This window comes from Marmota flaviventris, chromosome 7, assembly GCF_047511675.1.
Source record: "Marmota flaviventris isolate mMarFla1 chromosome 7, mMarFla1.hap1, whole genome shotgun sequence".
Taxonomy (NCBI): Eukaryota; Metazoa; Chordata; class Mammalia; order Rodentia; family Sciuridae; genus Marmota; species Marmota flaviventris.
The window spans coordinates 50,795,190-50,809,647 of NC_092504.1; the positions used below are offsets into that span (position 1 = coordinate 50,795,190).

The following is a 14,458-nucleotide window of genomic DNA, read 5'->3' on the forward strand; positions in this document are numbered from 1 at the left end:
CTATAATCCCAGGAGGATTCTTAATTGAAGCTTCATTTAATGCAAATAGTGACAATGCTACTTAGGTCTAGAAGAGCAGGGATAACTCATCAATTAATTTATTGATTTATTAAGCTGAACTTTGGAAACCTTCATTTGCTTAGATAAATTACTCTTGCTCTTCAGCACAGTACAAACCCCCAAATAACCATAAGTCACAATACAACAATATAAAAACAAAACAAAACAACCCTATAATGTATTAAAGAACTTATATTTAGACTCTAGTTATAAATTTATGATGTTTAAGAACATACGTAGCACCTTTAAATGGATTTTAGAATGAGAGATGGCAAAATTGTTACTCTACATTCAAACAAAAGCTAACCAAATTGGACAGTGAAAAGATGTACAATAAATCCCTGTCTTCATAAGGAGTTTAGACATCTAGAATATCTAACTCAATAACACTGAAAAGATTTCAAATTACACAAAAATTATTTATTGTGTTTCAGACTTAATAAATCCAATATCATAGATGACCCAAAAAATTTCTTTGCAGCAATGTCAACAGTTTTACATAGGAAAAATTGTCAACCATATGCTCTATCAGTTCACAAAGCAACTACTTTTGCTCCTGAAAAGAGTGGTGAATTTTGCTAAGTATGAAAATATGTGTTGGTGCCCAATTTCCTATAGATGAAAGCTTGCCATGAGTATGTAAGAAAAGTAGTGAGGCACTGCAATAACTCCAGTAACTCAAAACTTCTCGGAAGAATAACTTTTTTCCCCAATGACATAAATTCTGAAAAGGTAAGGTCCAGATATTTCTGTATTTATTTTGCAAATGAGGACACTCTGTGGTGCTATACATGTTTATATCATCATTATGTGTGTATACATATATACTTTCTTTTACCGTTTCTTTTAATATAGGAGATTCTACCTTTAACTGCCTTGGATTTAAACATTTATATGATTTTATGTTGTTACACCCATTCTTAATTCAGATGTTCTATTTTAGTATAGTCAGAAAAAAGCAAATAATTAAGATTCAGAAGGTGAATGTTTTCCTTACCAGTATTTAATATTTGAATTTGGTGATATATAAAAAGAGAAATGAGCTTTCGATTCTCTCTCGCCCTCTCTCTCTTTTTCTCTTTCTCTCATGATATCTCTGACTTTGTTAGAGGAATGCCCTTTTTGCTATTTCCTTTAAAATCTTTAAAAATTAAATATCTCTAGTCTAGTGTGTCAGAAATGCATTCTGTTAGATCTTACCCTTGTGGTATAGGCCGCCTCAGGATCATCTTCCAGTACCCTGGAAAGTCCAAAGTCAGACACTTTGCACACAAGGTTACTGTTGATTAAGATGTTTCTAGCAGCAAGGTCTCTGTGCACATAGCCCATGTCAGAAAGGTACTTCATTCCTGCAGCGATGCCTCTCAGCATGCCAACAAGCTGAATCACAGTGAACTGCCCGTCGTTTTTCTATAAAGACAGTGTAGAAATATTAGTGAAGCAATACCCTTCAAAGGAGGAAAAATGAAAGGATCTTCCTTCAATCTTCCAATTAATATTACCATCCATCAAAATGTATATGCAATATCTATCTGAAGGAGAATAGAAAATACTAGAAAATATTTGGTTAACTTTTAATGTTGATCTGGTCAAAAAAGATAAAGGCTTTGAAAGCACTTGTCAAAATCTAATTTTGTTGACCTTTACTTAATTGTAATTCCTTTATTAGCGGTTATTCAAGGAGTTTGTTCATTACTCCATTCTAGTACTTGCCTGAGGTAACAACGAATATATTTTAGGCAATTTAAAAGTAACTAACTGTATAGAGATACTGAGGTAAAGATAAAGTGGTCAGAGTAGATAAGGGAGTATCTTAGCAGATAGGGAGAAGGATGACTGCTAACAGAAAATGTTAACAATTTTGGAAATTTGTTGTTTTTGTTAAAGGCACTGAATTTAATGAAGTTGCACAGATTCATAAGGCCTAACTGATGGTGATTTTGAAATAAGAAATAGTGTGACTTACTGCTAGACTATAGGTTTAATCAGACCTAAGTGTGTTTCATTGTCAGACACAAGCATATTTTATTTACTGATAAAAATGAATTGTCAATATTTAAAATTTGGGGAAGTACACATAAAAATATTTTTCCTGAAACCGGATCTGAAGATCTGACAATATCGACTATTCTTTCCTACCACATGACTTTTCTGCTAGTGTAAACAATGACTCAGTGACTGGTCCTCATGTGGGTTATGAACACTTATAGATTCCCACAGATGCCTTCCTTAAGGACTGAAGGGACACTTCAGATATTTCTCCTTGCTCGCCTTGACATTATGCACTTTCAAAAGTTGAGTATTTGTAAAGTTTATTTTTCCTTTGTTTCTTTTCTTCCCTTCCCTTCATTTCCTATATCCCTTCTTTTCTTTTTTTTTTTTTCAATCCCAGTTTCCTTATTTTTTTTGTTCAAATCAACATATGCCTAAAGAAAACTACAAAGACGTAATTTGGATTTATTTTCTCAAAAGCACATTTTTCAAACCACAGTTAATTCTGGAGTATAGTTATTCTGGCTCCACATATTTCTATCCATTTAAAACCTTTTAACTTTAAGTTTTTTCAGTTTCAACTTCAATGACATGATTGATATATAAATAACACTGTGAATAACTAACTAACTTAGTTCCAAATCTTACCTTTAAAAATGTATCTAAAGAACCATTCTCCATATACTCTGTCACTATCATCACTGGTTTACCTGAAAAAGACAGTGATATGTACTGTGATCAGGAATACTTCACTTTGATTTTACATTCTTAAGTAGGAAAGTCTATCTGAAGTTTTCCTTAGTGTCCAAATTTTATATATATAAACACACATTCATTTTTAAAATGTTCCACTTTGAGTCACAAGTGAATGCTTGACAGGATAATAGCTTACTCAGTCAGTTGGGTGAATGAAATAAAGGGTCATAATGTTAGTAACAGATTGACATTTAAGATAAACACACAATTGCGAATATCAAACCTATTTGTGTAGAAAATGAGTTTATTTTAATGTTGGTAATGATGTATCAAATAATATCCAGCAAGCACCTTGAACATATTCATCTTTCTAAGAATTATCAAAAAAAGAACCCTCTTATCTTGTCAAACTGCCCTCTTTATGATGCCTTGAATATATGTTGTACTTTTCCGAATTCTATGTTCTTGCAACTCCTTTTTTATAGCTACTTCCCTTTCCCCTCTCCACCACACTTACTATTTCTATCAACCCCAGTGTTTTCATTCTTCACAGTGCTAGTCTTGCTAAGTGAAAATTTCCTTAGAAATCATAATTTCTGATGGAACTGGTTTTCCTTCTTTGGAGTCTGATATAGAAAAGTAGCCTAGAGGTTAGCTATACACTCCAGAGCCATACTACTTGGTTTTTCCTTTAAGAACAATCACTCACAATGATGGTTGATTTTAGGTCTCAACTTGACTCAATTAAGGAATACCTAGCAACCTAGATAAAACATTATTTTTGGAGTGTCTATTAGGGGGTTCCCAGAGAAAATTAGTGCATGAATCTAATCTGTGAAAAGGATCTGCCCTCTGTGTGGTATATCCATTGGTCAACAATCCCAAAGAGAACACATGCAAAAGGTAAATTGGTCTTTTCTCAAATAATGGGGCTGGACCTTTTTTCTTCTGCCTTGGAAATCAGAACTTGAGGCTCAACAGCCACTGGACTCCAGGACTTATTGCTAACAGCTCCTCCTTCCCTTGGGTTTCTCAGGCATTCAGCATCAGAGTTGGAGGTATGTCACCTGCTTTCCTGGTTCTAAGGCCTTCTGACTTAAACTGAGTCAAGCTACCAGTTTCTTAGGGTCTTACCTTGTAGACACCCTGTCATGAGCCTCCTCAGTAACTGGAATTGCAAGAACCAATTTTGCTCATAGATCCCCCCTCATATAACTATACACATATGCTATTGATTCTTTTCTCTCTGAACAAATCTAACTAATACACTCATTATCGTGTGATATTGGGAAAACCAATTATCTTCATGCTTCAGTTTTCTCATCTACAAAATGAGAACAAAATGGCATCTACCTCAAAGGGTTGTAGTAAGTATTTACTGAGTCTTATGGTTATCTAGGACATTAGAATAGTTCCTATCTCTAAAAATTTGCTAGATAAGTGGTAATATTGTCATGTTATAAATTTTATCAACTTCATATCTGTGAGTTAATGTCCTTGTTAGATATAAAAAAGGGAGAAGAAATCATATTTTATCCTCTATAAAATTGTGACACTTTGTGCATAATATGTCTGAAATACAAGATGAAAAATACAAAACAAAAAATACTTATTATATGAGGTAATATCTTTAAAAAGGTTGTAAGTTTTAACATTTCACATTAATCTCAGTATATTTTAATATAGACCCCTTTGTTCTATAATAAAAACACACTACATAAAATTTAAGCATTAACTTAAACAATTCAGAGTTAAGGAAAAGAAATTACTTGACAACAAAATTACTAATTTGGAAGGTCATGATTTTCCTTTTTATATTATGAAAGGAAACACATTCTATACAATTATGAAATGCATTATAATTAACTTAATGATAATCTCCAGATAGGTATCTGTATTTTACTTGAAAACTGACTATTCAAGATATAGAATTAGAGCTTGCATATTTATACATACTGAAGTTATTAAAAATGCAAATAAAGATATAAAAAGTTTGAGAATTACATATGAAAAAGCAATATCTAGAAAGAATTTTTTTTTCATTTCAAGATCACTTAAAACCCATGGTTTAGAATAATAAGATAGGACACTCTAATTTCTCACTTAGATAATTATCTGCTTTTCAAATACTTTAAAGGCAATGTTCTTTTAATGGATTTTTACAGTTTATTTCAAAGGTAGACTTATTTCCTTCATACCCTTTAAAGTTTATAAAACTTATATAAAAGTTTTGTCTAAAATAGTCCATTGGACAAGTCTGTAGATGCCTATGTTAGGTAGCACATTGCGTATGTTCATGGGATCTGCCACTGGATCTGACCCTGAAGAGGGAAGAAGGCAGCTATTAATAACTGTTGAAATCCAGTTATAGAGGCATCATGTGCCCAGGCATCTCATTATAAGAGAGCTCATCAAGTTCAAACATGGTCAGAGCCCTGGGCTTTTTCTTTTCTTAAGGCAGGAAGTGACAGGAAAGAAGGTAAAGTATATTGATTTTAAAACTAGATTGAAATGCAATACTACAGTAGGAAAAAAAAAGAAATGAATGATTTATACTGTATTTGCAAATCACTCGGATGACAAATATAATTATAATTGTATAATTCTAATCTATTATCATGAAGAGAAAAATGTTTCCCATTAATGTTTGTTTTTAATGATATTGCTACACTCATTTAATAGCATCTCAGGCATATCTAATAAAGTCAAAATTATACCTTGGGTCCTTTTGGTCCTATCATTGTATCTCAGAGCCCATTTGAGACTTAACCTCAAGCCTTTTTAAGTGTCCCCAGTTAATATGCTCCTCTTAAAGGTAATAGACACACAGTTTTGACACAGGTGCCTATCAAAATTTACACCAGCCATATAAGCTGGAGTGTCCTGGAACACCCTGCTATTGCTATTCCTGAGAGTCCTTCTTTAATTCAGAAATTCAGATATACCCACAATGTATCTGAGTATTCACAGAAAAGGAACACATACTGCCTCTGACAAGAGCTTCTTACCAACAGTGTGGAAATATTCCAAAAAAATTCAGAGCTAACAGAGCTAAAAAAAAGTGTGGTTCTGCTACACATCAGCTCTGATCTAACTAGAAGGAGGCATACATTTTGTGGAATCAGCTTGTGTTTCCAAGAAGCCCTGCATGGCTCCTTCACTCTCAAACTGCTAGATCTCTCTCCTCATTACAGAAATCCATTGAGGAGACCCTTGTTTCCTGAGAATACAGTCCTAGCTTTCCCTCCTTGTCACCTCCTAGCAACTTTCTTGACTATAAAGTCAAAACACTAATCTGTGTCTATTGTTATCTGCTTTACCCCATGCCTTGCTTTCCCTATATATCTCCTTACAATACTTTCTTTTATCTCTCTTAGAATTTCTTCTTTCTTTCTATCTTCTCATATTTAGGCTATCTTCTGACTGTTATGGGTCCATAGTAAAGAAAACTATCCCTCAGGACTCCCATGGATCCCCAAATCTGCAAATACTCCTTATATAAAATTACATAGTATTTACATATAGTCTATGAACGTCCCCTTTATGCTTTAAATCTTCTCTGGATTACTTATAGTACCTAATGCAATGCAAATAATAAGTAAACCATTATTGTATTGTTTAGGGAATAAAGGTAAGAAAGAAAAGTCTGTACATGTTCACTGCAGAAATGGTTTCTTTCTTCAATATATTTTATCTGTAATTGGTTGAATCTGTGGATGTGCAACATTCAGAAGGCTGACTATATTTACTGCTGCTAACCCAAGGTCTAGGAAGAAGGATTTGGGTAGAAATTCTATGTAAAAGTATTTTTCTCGGGTAGCATTGTATTTTAAATTCAACATAGAATTCACTGAATTTGGAAGATAGAATTTGTACTCTAAAAAGAGAATGTTCTAATCAGAAAACAGTAACACTGAATAACATACAGTTAGAAAGAACAAATGATTATGCTTTAGTGAGGTGGATTCCTTGTACTCATCCTGTGAGAATTTTCAGCTGCTATCATCTAGTTTTAAAAGTTAGATTAATTATATATGACACCATACATCACAATGTTAAGAAAATGTTATTGAGAAATATGAGAGGGACCTAAAATACCTCTCTAATTTCAAATGATGAGGTAAAGGGAATTAAAATGAATGTTTGCAAACAAGTAGGATCTTTTTTGTTGTCGAGAATAACACTCCAGGACCCATTCGATTATTTTTCATGCTTGAGTCATTTTAATGCTAATTACATTTAGTTTGGCTTATGTTTTGTTTCAGTTCCTGCTAGCCTTGGAGAATGACATAGCAATAATTAACATGGCTACTCTAACCCTTGTAAATTCAATAAAACTGTATAAATCATTTTCCATTATCCAGCTTGAAGTACAGACAAAGAGTAGATCTGCCAATAATTTTGAAAGCATATTATCAAAAATCCATATGAAAAGAGCTCATAAAGCATGTCAAAACATGATTTTAATCACAGAGTAGAGGTTTTATATTACTTTATATTATTTACTGAGGACCCAACCCAGGTGGAGTCTATGAAGCAGAAACACATTATTTGTGGAATTCACCTTTTATGTTGGTAATCATAAAAGAACTCCTATTTATCAATGTATTGAGTGCCTATCTGCAAGGCACTATGATATTATTAATTGTTATTAAAATTCTAAAACCATGATATTACAACAGACATTTTTCAGAGAAAGTGAGTGAGTCTCAGAAAGGTTCAATATATTACTTGACTAGAGCAAGTCATATAAAAAGCAAACTGGGAATATATGGCTATTCTCCTGTCTTCCGTGCTATGATGTCCTTTTGAAATATTTTCTTCAAGTTTTAAATTTCATTTTAAAATCTCACCAATACTTGTTGTGTTAATTCAAACTTGGTAATTATAACCATGCCATACCAAGCTATTTAACCACTGCCAGCAGCTTCTCTCAGTGTTCTATTCTTACATATGATCTTTACATACATATGCTGCAAGCAGGTTATTGTGAAATGATTTTTTGGATTTCATTTTTATCTATCTAAAGTAGTTAAATCCATAGAAGCAGAGAGTAGAAAGGTTTGGGGCAGGGGGGGGTCAGGGAAGTAGGGAGTTGCTATCAATGACTATAAAGTTACAGATCTGCAAGATAAAAGTTATAGAGGTATGCTGTATAACACTGTGCTTAAAATTATCAATACTGTATTCTAAACTTAATTTTTTCTTAAGAGGATAGATCTCATGCTGTGTGTTTTTTCCCACTATAAAAAAATGAATTTGTTTCCTTACTGTTTACTATTTTGGTGCTAACATCTATTACAAATTTCTAAGAAAGGAGAGAATATGCCACTCCTGGTGAAGTAACTCTTTTTCATCTGATATCTAAAGATTATGCCAAGTAAACTTTGGGAAACATTGATCTAACTCTTGCTCCTGACAAACAGCAGAGGCAAGGCCTGGGAGCTTGTTAGAAATGTAAAATCTCCCTCACCGATGGGATCAATTGAAATAGATTCTGCAATTTAACAATATCCCCAGAGGCATATTCAGTTTTTAGAAACACTAACCAAGACTACATCATAAGAGTTAGAGTTAAATCATGACTTATTTTATTTGCATTTATACTATCTGCTTTTCTGAAACCATTAGTTCATCATTAAACACATGACATCACTTAGGCTACCAGAGAACATTTCATGTAGGACCATCCTAATTCCTAGAAAACAACAGTCACTGGGTTTCTATTAGAAATACTTTATAAGACTTGTAAAGGATTAAATGTAAGCCTGTGACTATAATTGTATGCCTATAGTTTTATTTTCTTCTACCATCCTATTCGGGCTGTATTCCATTTGGTATACTAACACTTGCTACTTTTTGGAATTATTTTCATTTTTTTCCTTAAGTGAAAGTCCTTGGAATAACACATATAGGATGAATCAGTTATTAATAGACAGCCATAAATAGGGTCATGTACTTGTGAAAGTATATGATCATGCTTAGTAAATAAGAAACAAACAAAATAATAAGCAACAATGAAAACCCAAGGGGTCTGGAACTTAGAAATGTACTTAGATATGTTAATATACTGTTGTCCTGATTTTGGTGGTTAACATGTTAAAAAATCATTTATACATTTATATAATTTTAATTTGGGGAAATACAGTAAAATCAAACCCTATCTGAGGAAGGAGCATAAAAATGCAAAATGTCTCTTTAAGTATAAATTCCAAGCTTTTGAAAACTTCCTTTCATTTCAGATTATTTACATTGACACAAACTTTCTCAATGGATGTTTTTTTTCACATTAAATGGGAATTATAATTTTCCTGACATTTGTGGAGATAGATAATAATTGTAGAGTAAATATAAGTTTCATCATTATTTTAAATTATTTTTTCCAATGAAGTAGAGAATCTAGAGACTATCAAATCTGAAGATTTTATCTTATTAATAATGAAAATGTCTTTGAAATATAAGATTTCATTTACTAATTATTTATGATTTATAGATGACCTATGAGTCATCAAATTTTTATTCCTATAGATTTAGATTCTATCAGAAAGAAATCTCACAAATCTCTCATATTATTTTATGTGTACTTATTAAGCCCTTGTATATGCCATAACAAAGAAAACCCAATACCAATTAAAGAGCTGGCTTCTGTTTGCACTTGATTTTAAACTTATTTCCATCATCAATGTATCACAGATTCATAAAATCTGATTTTGTGCAATGTAAAATTCAATCATACTTGTATTTTAAACATTTTCATTTATATTATCAGAACTAAAAGGAAATCCAACTTCCTATACAATATCTGTAGTTACATGAAAATAGGTGCCTCAGAATTAGTGTGTCCATAAACTGAACTACTCATTATCAGTTACAACCTTGCTTCCCTTAAACATCCCCCTAAGTGACAACTTCTTTCTTGGAAGTTCTGCTATGGTTTAGATATTAAGTATCTCACAAAAGCTCATGTGTGAGACAGTACAAGAGGCTTAAGGTAAAATGATTGTGTTATGAGAACTTTAACTCTTACCCAGCTGGACTTTCTCCATATGATATATTTTTAAGTGCATTTGTTTACACAGTTTCTGTTTCAGTTACCCCAATTAAGCTCTATAAAGGCAGGGATACAGATGTATAATCTCTGGTGGATCCCTGCTGTTTAGTAGAGATAGACATACATTAAGTGATTAATTAGTATTTTGGAATAAATGCATGTTTCTTATCTAGTATACACAGAATGATGATATATTACCTTGGTTTTATACACTGTTTAAGAGCTTGTGTTTTGGAGCTATGTAGAGCTATTTTAAAATCTGGCATTATCCCTTGCTAGTGTTGTAATATTGGATAAAGTATTAAACTATTTTTATAATGAATAAAATGAGAATAAATAGTGTTTATCACATAGCATTGTGGTACAAATTAAAAGAGATAACATATCAAGATCAGAAAGCTTAGACAATTCTTAAAGCAATGTTAATGACTAATTGTATTAACAACTGATATATACAAGATCCTGTGAAAAGATTCCCAGAGAATTTTCTTCCTATGAATTTTTATTTATTTCTTAAAGCCCCAGGCTTTATAGAATAAAGGCTTTAAAACTAGAATATAAATCATAACATCTTATGTAGTTTTAAATGTTTAACTGTAATTTATATGTTCACTCGATTTATTTCATTGGTCTTTTTTAAAATTTTAAAAACTAGAGCTTTATAGTTATACATAGTAATCGTGTTCATCCCTACAAAATGATACGAGTGGAATTTGATTTCCTTTCACAATTATCTCTTTTCCCTCCCATTCTCCCTCCTTTCCCTCATTCTCCTTTTTCTATTCTGCTACATTTCTGTTCACTTGTCTATTTATATTTTATTGGTTCTTTTTACTTATACATAAAGGTGAAACTCCCTCATTTATGTCTTTTTTTAAAATTACCTATTGTGTTTATCCCTGTGACAGATACAAAGTGGACTATAAACCTGTCAGTTTCAAGGAACTCATTGTATATTAAAGGTGATAAAATGTGCAGATAGAACTCCAATATAATGTACAGTGTGACAAAGTGCAGAGAAATGCTGCTGGCACTGATAAGATTGCCTCTGGCTAAGAATGCATTTATTCAACAAGTACATGAAGCCTCTGCACATGTTGGGCACTGGTTTCAGGACCTAGGAACCTCTGGCCTCTGTAGCTTTCGTTACGAAGCCTGTGCTTTGTGTAGAATTAAGATGCTTTCCTTCACTTAGCTCTTCAACATTGGGGAGTGTCTACTCTTTACCATGCAGACACTCGGGCTTGAAAGAAAACTGGAGACAGATGACATTGATCTCATGGAGAAGGTCATATTGGAATTAAACCTAAAGGTCAAGTAAGAAAGAGGAGAGGACATTCTAAAGCTGAGTGAGGGTATCTCAAAGAAGCATAACAAGAACTCAGTAGAGCATGCTTAAAAAGGAAATAATGGAATATGCAAATGTGAACAAATTATATCAGATTAAGTATCAAAGTATACACATTTTGGTCAGTTTTTGGTAATGAACAGAACAGAAGATCAGGGATTTAGTTAAATTTATCTAAAGACAATATGTGGGGAGTGTACTAAAGTAGGGCAATGCCAAAATGGAAGATTAGCTTGAAGATTGTTGGAATAGCACCAGTTAATATAAAAAGGGACTTTAAAAAGAATATGACCTTGTAAGACATGATAAATTAATATATTTGAAACATAATTATCGATGTGTGTAATAAGTGAACTTTTTGGAAATATAAGTAACCAGTTGTCATTGGCTGTATTATTTCCTTAGGTCGTAGAAAGAGAGATTATTTTATGGTCCCTCTAATATTTTGTTTAAATTTATTTTTACAAGGGAATGGTACATGCTTCTGAATTAAGAAATAAAACTATGAATAATTCCAAGACTTAATATAAATATTCCTTTAGTCAGTGGATAACTTTCCACTGGTGGGAAAAGAAATCTTAAGCAGCTAAACATGCTGCAATGGGAAAATTATAAATTTTTCTCCTTTTTATTTTTTTCTTGAATCTCATTAAATAGTAAAAACTGGCACTGTGTATATTACACTACAGTGTCTTACATTACAAATGAGTCAATTAAGCCAGGACCTTTGGGTTCTTAATGTCATTTGTCACGAAACCCCTCAGAATAAATGAATGAATGAATAAATAAATAAATAAATGTATGTATATAATAAGCATGTGTGTGTGTGTGTGTGTGTGTGTGTAATGTATAATGTATGCTGTGTACCAATAAATCACAGGAAGAATCTGAATGGGGTCTCCCTGATCCAGCAGGTAAGGCAATAACAGAAGAAAGCTGGAGTCTCTCAATGACATCACCCAAAGGAATGTTACTTTAGACTCCCCACCTCAGCTTCAATCAGAAAAATCACAAGATTTAGTTGCACTTATGTCTCATTATCTGTGTGCTGCAGGTTGAGAATAATTGCTGAATAAATTAGCATCAGATCAGAGAGCATGAAATTAAGGACACAAATAAAGTGAGTTGCAACATAGTAAATTAGAAACAAGTTGAAGACTTCCTAAGTTGAACATTTAGAACTACATTTAAAAAGAGGAATTACAGTTTCAATTCCTGTAGGTCAGAAAATTAAAAACAAAGACATATTTTAAGTATTTATATTTTGCTTTCCTTATATGTGTAGATTTATGTTGGGTTGCAACATCAAACAGAATATTTGACCAGAAGGTTGAAAATTGAAACCTAACCACAGTACAAATTTTTTTTATGATAGAATTCACAGAATTTGGAGGTAATCTTTTCTTGATATTGATATTTGTTTCTAAAGATAAAGGTTTTTACAGCATATATTAAAATTTTGGCTATATTACTATAAGAGGTTTTCAGAGTTTAGCTCAGTGAGTACTTGCTTACAAAAAACGAAGACCTTGTAATATATTAGGGGTTAAAAAGGTAGATGGATAATATTTACTATTTATGTATTAATGTATTTATTATTTTTGGTACCAAGGATTGAACTCAGGGGCACTCAACCACTGAGCCACATCCCCAGTCCTATTTTGTATTTTATTTTCCGACAGGGTCTCACTAAGTTGCTTAGTGTCTTGCCATTGCTGAGGCTGGCTTTGAACTTGAGATTCTCCTACCTCAGCCTCCAGAGCCACTGGGATTGCAGGCCTGCGCCACTGTACCTGATAAATATTACTTCTAATAGCTTTTTGACATCATCCACTAATATAAATATATTCATTAACATATATATTAAAATATATAATTTTAGACTATATAATTAAATATAATTTTGTTCACACACACATATGCTTTTGTATACACACATATATAAACACACATTTTAATTTAATCTCTATAATAATCCTTTAAGACAAATATTATTTTCTCCATTTTATGTGACATTGATGTCCAAAGTGTTTAAGTAACATCAAGGATTGGCATAAATTCAGAAAAATAGGCTTATATGAATATTTAGGTCATTATCTGCCTCTTCACAGAGCATACATTGTTAAAAGGAGACTAAAAAATATTTGCAAAAGAGATGAAATTAAATGAAAACTTTGATAAGACTTCTGTAGCAAATTAGAGAACATTATAGACTGCTGAAAAAAATCTTATATGAGCACAATATTCAAAAAAAATAAAAGATTCCTTCAGGACTACATGATAAGTGATTTTCTTATGGAGCTAATAGAGTTTGAATAGAATTTTCAAGAAATTAAAATGACAGTAAACTTGATGGTACAAGTCTCAGAGAAGGAGGCAATGAGAAATATGGATATAGAGGAGTTCAGCATAGGAAAATCGATAAATGGATATGTAAAAACTTCATACTTATTGAGTACTTACTCTGTGACATGTCCACTACAAACTTTATCTGTATTAATTCATGTCATCTTCACAATAATGTTATGAGAGCTTTAACATAATCAGTGGATTAAACCACTGATATGGTTTAACTGGGTGGTAACTATAGGCAGGTAGGGTTTGGATGGAAGAAATAGGTTCCTGGGGGTGAGCTTTTGGAGTTTATATTTTGTCTGTCATTAAGATGAGCTCTCTCTCTTCTTCTTGTTGCTATGTTCTGAGCTACTTTCCTTCACTATACCCTTCCTCCATGATGTTCTGCGTCACCTCAGGCCCAGAGCCACAGATTTGTTGGACCGTGAACTGAACCTCTGAAACAATGAGCCAAAATAAAAATTTCCTTCTTTAAGTTGTTCTTGACAGGTATTTTGATCACAGCAACACTAAGGTAACTAAAGCACATGATAGTAACAATCATCTGGCATTCCATCTTAATTTATTATAGAAGGTGGATCAACTGCCCACAGAGCTTTATGTTTATACTGGGTGCTGTGAAATCCTAATGAGAATTAATTTTAGGAAGTTAAATTTGATGACCACGAAGGATGAGATGAACATGAACAATTTGCCAAATACTTGCTTACCATTATTATTACTAGTATCATTAAAAACTATTTTATATTAAATAATATGATTCTTGCATAAGAAAGAAATTTACTGAGACTTCTTAATATGATTCTCTCTCAGTATTTTCTTTCTATCTCTCCCCTTGACAGGGCTTTGCTATGTTTTCCAGGCTACCCTCAATCTCCTGGGCTCCGGCAATCCACCTGCCTCAGTTTCCTTAGTATGTAGGAATACAGGTGTACACCAGGGTACTGGCTATTTTA

General features: G+C 32.6%; 1 protein-coding gene across 4 annotated transcripts in view; it reads right to left on the bottom strand.

The window, feature by feature from the left end:
• Positions 1 to 14,458, bottom strand: part of Epha5 (EPH receptor A5) — a 332,221-nt gene that overhangs the window by 23,751 nt on the left and 294,012 nt on the right. For all 4 annotated transcript variants that reach the window (XM_027947325.3, XM_027947323.3, XM_027947324.3 and 1 more), the window contains 2 exons: positions 2,701 to 2,762; positions 1,261 to 1,470 (listed from right to left, as the gene is read on the bottom strand). In XM_027947325.3, the coding sequence (XP_027803126.1) occupies positions 1,261 to 1,470; positions 2,701 to 2,762 (272 nt within the window). The remainder of the gene's footprint in view (positions 1 to 1,260; positions 1,471 to 2,700; positions 2,763 to 14,458) is intronic.